At 34.9% G+C, this 15,257-nt stretch overlaps 2 protein-coding genes across 4 annotated transcripts in view; one reads left to right on the plus strand and one right to left on the minus strand.

Annotated features, from left to right (window-relative positions):
* Positions 1-5,579: 5,579 nt before the first annotated feature.
* On the minus strand, positions 5,580-12,093 carry rhbdd1 (rhomboid domain containing 1). 3 transcript variants are annotated; one of them, XM_027999519.1, is made up of 8 exons: positions 11,943-12,093; positions 9,155-9,319; positions 8,520-8,799; positions 8,309-8,441; positions 6,725-6,813; positions 6,431-6,493; positions 5,821-5,955; positions 5,580-5,746 (listed from the first exon to the last, which is right to left on the minus strand). In XM_027999519.1, the coding sequence occupies exons 2-8, from the start codon at positions 9,305-9,307 to the stop codon at positions 5,646-5,648; spliced, it is 954 nt and encodes a 317-aa protein (XP_027855320.1). In that variant the 5' UTR covers positions 9,308-9,319; positions 11,943-12,093; the 3' UTR covers positions 5,580-5,645. The 3 variants fall into 3 exon arrangements, with proteins under 3 accessions (XP_027855320.1, XP_027855321.1, XP_027855319.1); XM_027999520.1 differs by lacking the exon at positions 11,943-12,093 and adding an exon at positions 10,510-10,775 and having other exon boundaries at positions 9,155-9,341; XM_027999518.1 differs by lacking the exon at positions 11,943-12,093 and adding an exon at positions 10,510-10,774.
* Positions 12,094-13,353: 1,260 nt separating this feature from the next.
* Positions 13,354-15,257, plus strand: part of eml2 (EMAP like 2) — a 37,246-nt gene continuing 35,342 nt past the window's right edge. The window contains exon 1 of the mRNA XM_027999443.1: positions 13,354-13,592. Within this exon, the coding sequence (XP_027855244.1) occupies positions 13,382-13,592 (211 nt within the window). The 5' untranslated portion in view covers positions 13,354-13,381. The remainder of the gene's footprint in view (positions 13,593-15,257) is intronic.

Consider the following 15,257-nt stretch of genomic DNA (forward strand, 5'->3'; position numbering starts at 1 on the left):
GGTCGGGGAGGGGGGAGGTGTCCGTTCAAATCACACGGAGAGAGAAAATACTGTTCTTAGAGAAACTTACACTCAAATATTAAAGATAATTAAGCCAGGGGTCTCCAAAGTGAGGCTCGGGGGCCGTTTGCGGACGCTGGAGTGATTTTTTTCTGGCCTTCAACTGCAGACATTAACGCCCAGAGTGTCACTACTTCAACACATTTTTACTCAAGTAAAAGTAAAGTATTTGGTAAAAAAAAAAAAAAAAATTTACTCCAGAACTGAGTAACTGATCAGATTAGCAATAACTTAATATTTAAAAATGACATCATCAGACGGAAAAAAAACATAAAGCTAAGTGGAAATTTTGGTATTTTAAGGACCAAAATGACAATAATTCATAAAAGTAACAAAAAATAAAATCAGGCAAAAGAAAATTTTTCCAAATCAGTTTCTTTCAATAAAAAATGTCAGAAACTTTAACAGAAACTGCAGGTGTGTGTCTGTGTCTGGTGGATTTTTGGTTTAAAACATGTTTGGTTTTCATTCAGCGGGTAGAAAATCCAGAAATTTTACTCAAGTAATAAAAATACTCCATGATGCTTCAAAGCACAGCAGTAAAATTACTCCTGAAAATACATTTTTAAGTTACTCAAGTAAATGTAATGCTGACTCTAAACAACAGTCTATTGTCTGTTGCAGAAACAGCAGACAATGCTCTTCCTCATCACTGCGGGGGGCATTTCACTCCTCTTCACAGAAACATTCAGTAATGCGACGGGAGGAGGTGGACGCAGGAATTTATGTTTCCCTGCCAGAAAAGGTCAAATCTCAGCTGGAACAGATCAGTAACCGTCACTGTTCTCATGCACGTGTAATAAATTACGTTAAAATGAGGAGGTGGGTGAGAGTGAGCCTCAACAGGTGGGGGAGGGGCAACGAAACATAACTCTGGTCACTCTGTCGCTTTCTTTAAAAAAATAATAAAAATAACGACTAGAAATTGAATATTTCTGCAGTTTTTAAATCTTTATCTAGTTTCTTCTGCAAATAATTGAGTTCACTTGAAATAAGACAAAAGTAACTTAAAAGTACATTTTCAGCAAAATAAAGAAGTTTGTTTTAAGTAAATAGTTATTTAAAATTGATGAAGACACATTACTTTTATTGACAGATTATTTAACTAATAACATGGGAAAAGTGAAATAATCTGCCGGTGGAAGTAGAACTATTTTTTAATCAATATTAAGGAATAATTGCACTAAAACAACCATTTATCTTGCTGAAAAGTTACTTTTGTCTTATTTCAAGTGTATTAAGATATTTACACCAGAAACCAGTTGAAAATACTTGGTAAGATTTTGTGTTTTTGCAGAGATTGAGCTAAAACTAAATTGTTTTTAGTTTTTCTTATTCGCAGATCGACTTCTGTACTGCAGACCGAGAATAAACACAAGTGCAGAAAACCCAAAGATTGTACTAAAGTAAGAGTGTCACTACTTCAACGTATTGTTACTCAAGTAAAAGTAAAAGCGTATTTGGTAAAAAAGTCTATTCAAGTACTGAGTAACTGATCAGATTAGCAATCATTTCGTATTTAAAAATTACATCATCAGAGGCAATGATGATGTAATTTACAATATAAAATTTAAAGTTAAGTGGAAATTTTGGCATTTTAAGGATCAAGTGACAATAATTCATAAGAGTAACAAAAGTAGCAAAATCAGGCCAAAGAAAAATTTTCCAAATCGGTTTCTTTCAATAATAAACTTGAACAGAAACTGTGTGTCTGTTTGGTGAATTTCTGATTAAAACATGTTTGTTTTCATTCAGCGGGAAGAAAATCCAGAGTTTTACTCCAGTAGGAGCAGAAATACTTCATAATAAAGTCACTCAAGCAAAAGTAAAAGTAAAAATACTGCTAAAAGTACATTTTCACCAAAGACGTTACTCTATCAAATGTAATTGAGTAAATGTAACTAGTTACTTCCCTACTCTACTTTCAAGTAACTTCTCAGCAAAACGTAGGATCTTGTTTTAAGTCAATAATTCTTGAATATTGATGAAGAAGTTCTACAAGACATTTTCCCCCAAGTCCTAAGTCAGATAATTGGCCTGTGGAACAAGAACTGGGTTGCTAAGTAACGGGCTGGGCTTGGCTGGGGTTGCTAGGTAACGCCGGAATATTCTACTAGTGGGACTAGAACTTTATCATAAATATTCAAGAATTATTGACTTAAAACAAACTTCCATTTACTGTAACATTACTTGTTAGTTTTGTCTTATTCTGGATATTTGGATTAGAAAGTAGATAAAGTAAAAGTAATTTATTAAATGTAACTAGTTACTCCCGAGCTGTGCACATGAGGTGTTTCATTTTCAGGTGTGATGGTAACATTGACATGGTGATGGAGCCGTTGTTTTTACTCAACGCGGTGAAACGTTGGTTTCACTGCAGAAGTGGGTCACCCGAACAGAACCAGAATCAGAGAGAATCACCAACTGTGATCTGAAGGAAACTCTGGCGCAAAGACACAGAGCGCCTGAGTGAGGAGGAGGAGGAAGAAAAGAAGCGGCGTGAGATCAAAACCTTTGCTTTGGTCTGTGAGACCAGAGATGAACTGAGAGAGAAAAACACATCAGTCAGCGAGAACAGGCAGAGAGAGAGAGGGGAGAAAAATCCTCAAGCAATACAGAAGAAAAGAAAGGAAGAAACGGAGGGGAAGACTGTGACAGCAGGGAGACGAAGAGTAGATGAGAGATGATTTTAATCTCATCTCTTCAGCCTCTCGAATTGTTGTAGAGAGGAAAGGTCAAGAGGTCGCGGCTTGGTGCTGAACTGAACCCGACCCCTGCTAGAGAACTTCAGGCTCTGCTGTTCGGATCCAATCTGCTCCATTTCTGTGAGCGTCAGTCCAGCGAGGTGAGCTTCACGTTTCCACAGCAAACCGTTTCCACGCGACGACCAGGTGCAGAAACGTGAAGCCGCACGATCACCTGGGGCACACTGTAAAAACGGAAACTCTCACCAAGGAGTTCCTGCTCTTTTTCCAGTGAAAATGTCTCTGAACACTTTAAATATAAATATATAAAAAAAACCTTTCAGCAAAATGTAAGAGCTTGTTTTATGTCAATAAGTTCTACTTTCAATGACATATTATTTCACGTAACATGGTAAAAATGTCTTATTATACGTTAAATAATTTGTCAGATGAATTAGTACTAAATATTAATGGATTTATTCACTTAAAACCAGGGCTGGTCCAAGGAATAATGCAAGTTAAGCAGCTGCTTGGGCCCCAAAAAGCTAGCATAATAAAAAAATGATTTTATTATATATATATATATATATATATATATATATATATATATATATATATAAAATATTCCTCAAAATTCAACAAATTTTGATATTACTTTAAAAAAAGATTTCATTACTTGACCTTAAAGGAATGTGAGAAATTAGACAGATCTGTTATATTAAAAAAATGTTTAGTAGATTTCTCTATTTGACAGCAACTTTTAGAATAAAAAAAATAATCAGAACTGGAAGATGGTTAAGAAAGACAAGAGAGGCTCGGTGGAAACGATCCAGAATCGATTCCTGATCAATCAGAACATGCAAGGATTAAATCTGCTTCAGAAGCGACCCGTCGGTCTGCAGTTCATTCACTGCGACACTTTTTCAGTTGCTAAGCAGGATTTGATGCTCGGCTTTAACACCAGCAGCTTGTTCCGTTTATGCAACAACACGTTTGGTTTTCCTGTGGGAGTCGCTGTGATCTCAGCTTGCAAAGGCAACGACTAATTGACCTTCACACAGGATTGACTGGAGCGGCAACTTTCTCTCCAACGGGATCAGAGGGTGGGAAGCGTGTGCAATCAGAGCAGAGCCAGGCTGCTGTATGAGCCAAAACATCGACTATTTATTAGATTTGTCCATCAGATAGGAGGAAATCAGTTGAAATATTGTCTTTGGAGACCTAGCAGACAGGCACCCCACCAGTTTAAACCAACCTGACAGGAAGACTGCCGTGGCCAACAAGCTGAAAGCCATGAACTGTGACTGCTTCTAATTATTTGTGATTATTTTACAGCCGTCATTTCTGCGCGTTTTTCTCAAGATTAGAGTTTTTATCAAAATATGTTTTTATATTCAGTAACTTTAAAAACAAATTATTCAAAGATGCTCATTTGCATCACAATCAATACAAACTGAGCTACATTCGCTTCTTCCATGTTTCAATAATAAACAAAAATCACTCAGTTTAACTTTGCTAACATGTCGAGAACATCTATATGGAGCTAAATTGGGGCCAAAAAGTTTGTTCAAAAGAAAAAAAAATTGAGACTGAAAGAAAAAAACCTTGAATATGAAAAGTAGTTTAACACATTATTTTCAGATAAAAAAAATTTATTTTCTCAGGTTCAAATTTTTTTTTCAGTATCAAAACTTTTCTAGACTAATAAACACGCTGCATTTAAAGGCAGACTTAAAATTTTGGTTAAATTAAATCAGTGTGAGACTTTGCTACTGCAAAACGACATTTATTCTAAGGCCTTTTTAAGATGTTCTGTGACAATTTGTCACAAAAATAAACAATTAGAAAATTAAAGAAAAATCATTTGAGAATTCACAAACAGCAAGAGGAAGAGCTGCAGCTTTATTTGATGGCAACAGCCAGAAAAAAAGAAAAAAGTTCATTGTACAATTGTACATCTCCAAATTAAGAGAAATTAATTTGGTGAAATTAATCTCTCTCAAATTTTCTAGAAAAAAAACATTTCTCGGAAATTTTCTAGAAAAAAAATCATATTTTAATTACTTGAAAAATTACTTTTATATTAAAAAGTCCAAATTTTTTTAATTTTGAGAAAAAAAATCTAATTTTCTAGAAAAAAGTCAAAAGTTTTGGAAAATTTTCTACAAAAAGACAACAATTTTATGAGAAAATTTCTAGAAAAAAAGAGAAATTTCATAAACATTTTCTACAGTCAGGTATTTCTGAGAAATTTTCTGTAAAAATTGTTTGTTTGGGGGTTTTTTTAGAAATTATCCAGATAAAAAGTCAGAAATTTCTGAGTTTGAAAAGTCACATTTTTTTCTAGAAAAACCTAAAATATCAGAAAGAACTCAGAAATTTCTGCAATGTTTTGACTTTTCAAACTCAGAAATGTAGGTTTTTCTACAAAATTTCTAAGATTAATCTGAGAATTTGAGTTTCTCCCAAAATTTTGAGTCAGAAATGTTTTTTTTTCTAGAAAATCTGAGACTGATTTCAGACTTTCAGAGTTTATTTTCTCAAGACATTTATTCCTCTGTTTTTTATATATCAGTCTGTCTAACAGACAGTCTGATATGAAACTGGAAAATGTTTGATGATTTTTATAAGCAAACTGTCCAAACCAACCAGAGTTCAGTTTAAGTTAAAAAGGAAGAGAAATCTTCTTTTCACTTTTACCTCCAAAGTTGGTCCTGCAGTCGAAGCTCAGAAGCTGCACGTCTTCTGGTTTTAACAAAATATATAAGCTCAGAATCGGCTCTCTTTGGCTCATTAATAACAGACTCAGGAAAGAACAGAAGGTGGTGAAACGCCGACGTTTGATCGCTTTATTCAGAGCGATCCTCCTCAGTCTGTTCCTCCTTCCACCAAAACCAGAGTTCAGCTGTCGAACCGCCTCCTCCTCCTCCACCTCATCTCCTCGGCGCTGACATCATCAGAGGAGTCACGATACGGACAACCTCGTCGGTCATTGCCTCGTCCTGAGAGAATGAGCAGGACGTAACGTCAGGTGTGTTTCTTTCAGGTGAGGAGTCCAGAGTTCAGAGCGTCTCACCTCGGTCGTGCAGACTGTTTCTGATGGCCGCCTCCAGCTGCTGCTCCTCCGTCAACCCGCCGGTGTACGACGCCGTGTGGTAACCTGGGGGGTCATGAAAGTATCCATAGTGTACTCCACTCTGGCCAGCATAACCTGAATATGTGAGAGAATGAGGGCCATGATAAGAAAAAGATAAATAAAAGCCAAGATTATGAGAATAATGTCAAAATCTTCTGAGACAATGTCATAAAATTAAGAGAATAAATTCATAATACCACAAAAATGGAAGTCAAACAGAAATGAAGAAAATAATAAATAAATAAAGTAATAAAATTACAAAATTCAACTCTTAGTAGAATAAAATCTTAAACTTTTCAAGAATAAAGACATAAAATTGCGAAAACAAAGTCGTAATAATATGAGAATAAATTTATAATATTACATCAATGGAAGTCAAACAAAAATAAAATGATAAAATTAGCAGAATAAAGTTAGAAATTTACAAAAATAGTCAGAAGATTATGAGAATAAAGTTACAGAAGAAAGACATAATGTTACCACTTTATCCTGGTAATATTATGACTTTATTTTCATATTTTATGAAATATTTCCCAGCATGCTCTGGTACCTGATGTGCCGGAAGATCTGTAGTAGTTGCGATGTGATCCGTGTTCGTTTGATATAAACAAATCTGGAGAAAACACAGAAACAGAAGAATCCAGTGAAACCAGTAAAACCAGTAAGTTACTGTTCAAACTGTCTAACCAAACTGAAAGACCCGATTATGATAAATGAGTCAATTTCTAATCAAATGAATTTAAAACTTTGAACATATTTAAGAGCTGATGTGTTTGAGCCGCGGCGTCTCCTCAGTGTCAGATCGAAGGTTTTAAAGAAGAGAAAAGGCTAAATGAAGTCAAACCTGCACATTTCCTCATGATTCTGTTGAGCGGTCCGGACGTGTAGAGCAAACCCACCAGGATCCCTGCCAGGTGACCCACAAAAGAAGTCCTGGAGGAGCAGCAGACACGGATCAATCAATCAATCAATCAATGGTTTCAGCATCAGGGCAGGTCAAAGTGCTTTACATCATAAAAACACAAAAATCAACAATTGAAACTTTACATTTAGTTAACTATCGTCATCACACATTAAAATGTTGGTCAGTGTTTCATTAGCAACTCTAAACATTTGGGTTTTTACTCCAGATTTAAAGGAACTCAGTGTTTCGGCTGTTTTTCAGTTTTCTGTTCCAGATCTGTGTTGCACAGAAGCTGAATGCAGCTTCTCCATTCGTGGTTCTGGGAATCAAACACTTCCTGGATTTAATGGTTCCCAGCAGAACTTTTCCAAAGCTCAGGATTTCACTGCAAACACTAAATATTATCAAGTCATTTTACTCCAGTTTCTGGTGTAAATGTCTTAGTACAATTGAAATAAGACAAAACTAATTTACACATAACTTTTCAGCAAAATATATGAGCTTGTTTTAAGTCAATAATACCTTAATACTGATTTTAAAAAAGTTCCACTGGTAGAAAATATATTTTTCCCAAATCATAAGTGAAAGATTCTACAAATGGATAAAGAAAATGCAATGTATTTATTTATTTAGCGCTTAAAATGTCACGTCTCTATTGTAAATAAGGACTTGTTTTTAACAGCTTACCTGGTTTAATAAAAGTTGAATAAAAATGTTATCTTTATATTGTTTTCAGGCTAATCTACTTGAGAAAAAGTCTCATTTTTAAAATAAAACCCTTGTAATAAAAAAATACAGTTTTTTTTTCATGGAACAATTGCATTAAGTTTCAACAATTCATCAGAATAATCAATAGATTACTCGATTACTGAAATAATCTTTAGCTGCAGCCATAATTAGCAGTAATCATTTTTCTTGTCATTCAGTTATAAACTGTGCTTTTAAAAAAAGAAAATTAACAAATATCAACAACCAATAAAAGAAAATTTTTATTTTTTGCACAATTTTTATATATTTCTATATTTTTAAACCTAAAAAATTACATGAAATTACTCTTCAAAAAAATAAATGTCTCACAATAGATATTTATCAAAAACAATAAGCTGTTTTTATTAAAAGGTCAGTTTAAATTTTTGACTAAATGGTTTTAATTTATCAGGAATGAGGACAAAAATGTCTTTTAAGTCTATAATATATATTATTAAACACGTGAAACGGCTCCATCTAGTGGATCAAATCCAACAGTGCAGTTAATAAAAAGCATCTTTAGAAATTTGAATAGGATATCATTTAGTGCAGCATTATGTTTAAATAAATTAATAAAAAAATAAACTGGAAATAAACTAGTGGAAAGTGGAACTTAAAGTGTTTCAGAGTTATAAAATACAGAGTTAAAGTGAGAAGAAGGCTTAGTTAATGATTAGAAAGCTGTTTAAACTGGTTTTACTGGGATTAAAAAGCATCTTTACGAGTCTAATCTGGGGAAGTGGCTCCAGAATCCAGGATGTTTTCTCTTACACTTACCCAGGTGCCGTTAAGTGGATCAGAATGAGCTCCACCCAGCTGGCGTAGCGGCTAGCCACCGGCAGCCCCATCACGTATGTCACACTGCCGGGGTGGTAGTGGTTATTCAGCACCTTCAGCGCAAACAGCACACCTGGAAATAAAACATAAAAACCAAGCAGTGAAGAGGACCCAAAGGTTTCCACTCAGAAACCCGTAGATCTACTCGTACCAGAGAAGCCGACAGCGCAGGCCTGGCTGTAGGACTGGTCGTCAGCTAGCTCTGTTAGCAGCGCCTCCAGCAGCAGGTACACCGCCCCGGTGAGCACGGAGAAGACGGACAGAACGTATATGAACCAGGCCGTGCCCAGCCGCCGCTCCAGGTTCATCCCTTTCCACAGCAGAGACACCATGTTGAAGTACAGATGCCAGTCGTCGGCGTGGTGGAACGGCGCCAGGAGCAGCCGCCGCCATTCACCCTGCCAGTACGCCTGCTGGACGCTCACACAGGTCTGGGAATAAACAAAACAAATTAAGGATGAACCGATCCACTTCTTCCACTTCTGAGGTTTCGGCTGATCTGATGCAGAAAAACAGCTGACCTGACTTTTTAAACAGATATAAATGTGATGACCTACACATTTATTTGATAACTTTGCACCAAGAGTAATTCAGTTCCAAGTAACTAAACTACCAATAAATTGAAGAATTAATACAGATATTAATATCGGATCAGTGCGTTTCTTTTAGAAATCATGCAAAATGGTGATTATTTCTGTCAACTAAACCACCAAGCACAATTCAGTAAATGAAAAAATATACATCGTTTTGTTTTTAAATGTTTGGATGTGTGGATTAGTTATTTACCCTCAGGAGCGGAGCTGCTGGGAAGAGGTAAAGGTAAACATTGAGAGCCAGGACAGCCAGAGTGACCGGGGGGATGTTGTCCAGGCCCACCTGGAGCAGCTGGGAGCCCAGCATCAGCAAGCCCAGATGGGACGACCTCGATCTCCTGCTCATCCTGAAACCAGCCTGACAGGAAGCAGCAACACGACTTCAACCATGACCGACGTTACGAACCAGACTGAGCAGAGCAGAGCAAGCGCTCTTTAAGGATGTTTTCACACCGAATAGTCCAATAAATTCGGTTTGAATGGGGACCAAACCTAAAATCTGCAAACCTAACACTCTGAAAAACAGCTCCGAAAAGCTAAAAGTGACACTGTCAGCATGTTTTGTTACATAAATCTGTAACATTTTGACAAAACAAAACGCAGTATAATATTCAGAATGTTGATTCAAGATATCTGACGTAGAAAAGCTGTTAATGGTCAACATATATCTAATTCATCTGGAGATATTTTAAAAAGAAACTTTGACTAGGACTGTCACAATAACAAATTTATACTGGACGATAAATTGTCCCAGAAGTTATTGCAATAAACAACACTATTGTTGTCTTGAGATTATTTTAAATTCTACTGAACATTTAACACTGGAACTGGCAGATAATTTAAATATCCAAAATAAATAAACAACAGAAATAACAAATAAAAAATAAATTATGAAGTCTATGTAAACAAAATTGTCATTTAAAAAAACGAGCTGACTAAAGTCTTTTGTCATCCAGTTTTTAATGAGTTGATTGAGTTCACTGTAATTTATCATGCAATTGATTTATTGCCAAACTTTGAACTAATCTCTAAGTTAGTTTTGCTGAGTCATTATTTGCTTTTTAAATTTAATTTGCACTTGTTCATCTTGTGTATCACCTGTCTAAAAGTACATTTAAGATACGTTTAATTGGAATTATGACAAATCAGATCAAAAAGTGAATATGACGTTACTTATACAAGTCAGAATGTAATTAAATATTTCTCAAATAGGTATTGCGTGTAGCCAAACACAACTGGATATCTTAATTAATACATTTAGTCATAAACTAATCTCAAGTATTTGAAATGTAAGTGTGGTGAAACCGATTTTATGTTAAAACGGCCAGATAGATATCCGATTACTGTAATTAATTCCTTTACTGTTGAGGAGTTTTTTATTTCATCAAAACTTTGGTGTGTCGCCACTTTGGACAAACACTCACAAATGAGCGGTTTGAAAAATATTAACTCGGTCGGTCTAACAACTGTTGATATTTCTTCCTCCCATTTTTCTTCAACCACTTTTTTCTTAGCTTAAACAGAAACATAAAAGTTAGTTGTACTCACTGTGAGTTCAGTTCTTCCTCCGTTGAAGGCGCTTCGGCTAATGCTAACCCCACCGACAGTAAAGTTAGCTTCTGGTTTAAAGAAGCTTTTCACCAGAAAAGCCTGAGAGGAAACTTAACACAGACCGACGGAGTGAAGTTTAACTAATAAACCTCTCGGCCACAAGTCAGAACCTTTTATTTCACCTGGTTTCATCATAACTTCTAGCACTTTCAAGCAGCGGCTGGAGTTAGGAATGGTCACGTGACAATAACAACCCTACGTAACGGCGCAGGCGCATTACGGAGTTCAGGGCGGGTGCTGATGACGTCAACGCAAAGCGTGTGTGAAATAGTTTGTAGAAATCCCGAAAAACAACGGGAGTTCTTTACCACTGAACGGCAATATGAATAACTGGAAAATAGATATAATGTTTAAACTCAATTAATAAAAGTTTAATAATTAAACGTTATTATAGAATAACGTTTAATAAAGTTTTGTGTTTTGTTTGAAACATAAAACAAAAACTATTGATTGGAATGGATTTTATTTATTTTTACTTAATTTGTTTATTTAGAAATTATTCCGTCTCTCCTGCAGATATTTGAGAAAATATTTCAAAAACAAGAAATTAATTTTTATATGATATAGGTTGGTCATTTTATATATCATGCATAATAAAATCCCATGAACTATCACTAACCTCAAGTGTAACATAAACACACAATATACTGTCATTTAATACAGTATATTTAATAAACATATTATTTATTTATTTTTAGGTTTCTGTCCCTTTTTATTTCCTATTTATGTAGCAACAAGTAGTTCAAAGTGCCTTTCATAAAACAAAAAGAAACACTACATTACAGTGCCAAAATAAAGAAAAGCAATGATAAAGTAATAAAAAGTTGTTCAGACCAGAATTAACATATTTTCCAGTCAATGTACAAGGTGTGTGTATTTGTTCATAGAAAACACAAAGAGGCTACAGGAGATTAGAAAGACTCTTTGGGACTCTTCACCTCCCTTCGGTCAAGGGATGTGAAAATAAAGGCAGGGATGTTATTTGAGATTAGAAAAACTGCACAAATAACAGCAGGGATGCAAAACATCTCTTGAGTTTGCTGGGAGCAGTGCTGCTGGGAGGAAGGATCTGCCATAACGCTCCTATGTGCACCTTGGACGCAGCAATCTGCCCCTGAAGAAGCTGTCTAAACAATTTAAACTTAAAAATATAGGATTTGGCATAAGTTTAACTTCTGGCATTTAGAGAAATGATTATAGTTGATTGAAAATAAACTAATTTTGTTTTATTTTAGTTCACTCATTCATTCATCGGCGTTCCCTAATCAATTTAAAATAGGAGTAGCTGCTGCTTCTACATCAATTATTAAAGAACAAAACCACAACACCGAGATTACATTTGGCCTCTCGGAGACTGAAACCTCACTCACCCGCTTGTTACGTAATTTGGACGCACACTTTTCCAAGCCTCAACCTTTTCTGTCTCCAATGGTCAAGCAGCTGAGCTGGCGGAGAAGCTGTTGCTATAGAAACAGCGACAGGGAGGGTAGATAGAGGAAGACATTTCCGTAAGCTAACCGTAGTTAACGAGGGAAACCGGACATGGAATGGTCGGATTTTCAAAATAAAATCTTTCTAATTATGCGAATGAATGAAATTGCAACCAAATAAATAGTTTTAACATTTTAACATGATATTTTATGATTAAATACAATCTATTAGAAACATAATCAAGGATTTTAAAAAACACCTGAAATGTAGGTTTTCTATGATATTCAACAAAATAAGTTTTTTTAAAGTGACAATTTGTGCACATCTTTTTAAATATAAATAAGGAGACTTTTTTTAAAGAAGTGCTGAAATTTTCTAAAATTTCTTTTAACTTGACAAAGCCTATAATCCCATTTGGTCATGAATTATTATTGATTTCAGCTGGTATTTTGTGCCAGCATTGAAAAGATTTGTTTAACAGAACAGGAGAGTCCAAAAACCAAAGTGACCTATGAATGGGAATCACAGATTTAAACGAGTTGGGAGAATCGTTAATATATTAACCTCTGGCCTCCTTTGCAAGCCCACACACAATGCTACAAAAATGCATAAAAAAGCATACATTTTAGAATGCTTTTTATTCAATTATTACATTCATTTAGCATAAATTTGCTTCATACCTTCTGATTTTAGATGGCCATGATTTCTGTGGTGGACAATTTTATCATCAGATAATCCAATGTAAATTCATTACCAGAAAATTTTTTCTGACACAATCCCCTCTCTTAATGACATTAAACTCTGAAATATTTTACATTAATCTCATACATTTTATTTTATTCCCATTATTTATTTATTTACTTATTTATTTATTTTATGCAGCAGGACTGTTCATTTGGCCTTTTTCTCACAAGCAACTTTCCCATTTATTGCTTGCTTGATAAATTTGACTGGCAAACAATTAGAAAATGATTAAGTTATTTTAATTTATATTTTATTTAAAAGATAATGAAAAGCAGAAAACAAAAATTAGGATGAAAAATTTAAGATAAAAAAATTATGGGATTCAACGTTTTTTTTCATGTTATTTCTCATAAATGTTCTAAATAGTGGTTTATTTATAGGCATTCTTTCACACCTAAGAAAACTATGAAACATGGCGGTGGCAGCATTATGTTGAGTCTGTTCAGAACGCTGCCATTTTTGTATTCCAATAGAAAGAGGATCCCAAAGTACGATGAAAACAGAAGCGACATGCTTTTAATTTGAAAGTAAGAAACGGAAGTGGGTCTGTAATAAAAACGTCGGCTTGCCGCTAGCTGTGAAGCTGGAGCGGGAGAAGCAGAGGCAGCGGCAGCAGGTGAAGGTGTGAATGTGAATGTTTATGGATGTGGGGGAGACGGGAAGCGGCGAGGGCGTGAAGACGAGGCGGAGAAAAGCGAAGGGAGGACGGGGGAGTCCGCCGAGAGCCGGAGGAGCCGCGGACAGGGACGGCAGAGGAGAGGAGCGGGGAAGGATGTCGGAGAGGATCGCTTCGTGTGGGAGCCTGTGTGACAGCACCAACCTGCTGCTACAGTACTGCAACAACGGTGAGCCGCCTGTCACCTCCGGCAGCACGTACACACCTGGTGGCTTCAAGGAAACACGAACATTCACACACACATGTTTTAAATTAAATTATTTTATTCGGTGTACATTTACTCACTACTTTTAGAACTCTTGTTCTATATTGCATTTACTTATGTAATTAAAATATTGATATGAATTATATATATATTTGGTTTAGTTTGCACAATACATTTAAAAAACAATCATTAAACAATTATTTAAAAACAGTCCATTGGTAATATTTTTTAAATTATATTTTAGTTTTCTAATCTGTTTTAGAATAGAAAGTAATTTTCTTTTGAATTATTATTTTTTTGTTTTCATGTGTTTCTAATATTTAAATTGAATTAAAGTTTGGTTAGTAAGCCCAATTATTCTGAAAACTAATCTTAAAATAAATGTATTGGTAATATTTTTCTTGTTTCTGTTTGTTTCTAATATTTGAATCAGAATAAATACATATTTGGTTAGTAAACACAGTTGATCTGAAAATGAATCTTAAAATAATCAATTTAAAATAAGATACTGTGGTATTGATAATATTTTTATTGTACGTTTTGACTTTTTAAATCAGGGAATTTTAAAATAGAGTTTAGCACAATTAATCTGAAAATTAATCTTAAAATAATCAATCAAAAGATCACAGGTACGGGTAATTTGTGTTATTATTTTTAATCTATAATAATTCAACTAAACAGTATTTAAAAATAGAAAGTGATTTTTAAAATGTTTTTTTCAGTTTATTTATTAGAGGTGACTTGTAGAAAAAGTGTTTACGTGTCCCTAAATTATTATTTAATAAATAAATAAATCTAATCTCAAGTGTAAAAACGCCACACAACTCGTTTCACAAGGGGATTGTTAATAAAACTAATAAGGAGAAGTTTGTGAATACTGTGTACTAAAAACTCTTCCGGGTTATGATAATTTATTTTTAACCTTTCTTTGTTTGCGCTTGTGTAAAGCGGCTGGGTATGCCGTCTGCGCATGCGCGTACTGAAGGCTAGGTTAATTGATCGTTAGCTTAGCTCATTTTCCAACATCAATTCAAGAAGTAAAGCGACGTTTCCTGGTGAGTTTCAGTTTATCTTCTGCCTGAAAGTGTGTGTTGCATACAAATGTAGTTGCATTCGCATTATTACAGCTATAATTACGATGCAAATGTTTTCGTTGCAAATGTTTCTCCTATAACATTAGTTTCCAAAGGTTTAACAGCAGTTTGTTGTTGTTGTTGTTTACAACATAATACCGTCGTCGGAGTGTCGTTGATAGTTTTAATCAGGTAAACTAAGTAAAAGTTTTAATATATCGGACTGAGTGTGTTACCTTCTCGTAGTGTTGGTTGGTTGGTTGGTTGGAGGTGACTTATGTGTGCAGGTTACGTCTGGGCTTGCTGTACATTTTTACGAAAGTTTATTTTTTAAAGGTTCCTGGGAATATTTAGCAAGTTATTAACGGGTTGGTATTTGGTGTAAGAGCCTCTCCTCGCTGCCATTGGGCCCGTTATGAGTTACTTTTGTCGATATATATATTATTTAGTGTCATATATCAATTACTTGGTGGGTTATAAACTTAATTTAGCCCTTCTGGAAAACTTTATTTAAGTAACTGGAATTAAACAGCGAAAAAAAAAAATCGTCACGTAC

This window comes from Xiphophorus couchianus, chromosome 18 (genome assembly GCF_001444195.1).
Source record: "Xiphophorus couchianus chromosome 18, X_couchianus-1.0, whole genome shotgun sequence".
Classification (NCBI taxonomy): Eukaryota; Metazoa; Chordata; class Actinopteri; order Cyprinodontiformes; family Poeciliidae; genus Xiphophorus; species Xiphophorus couchianus.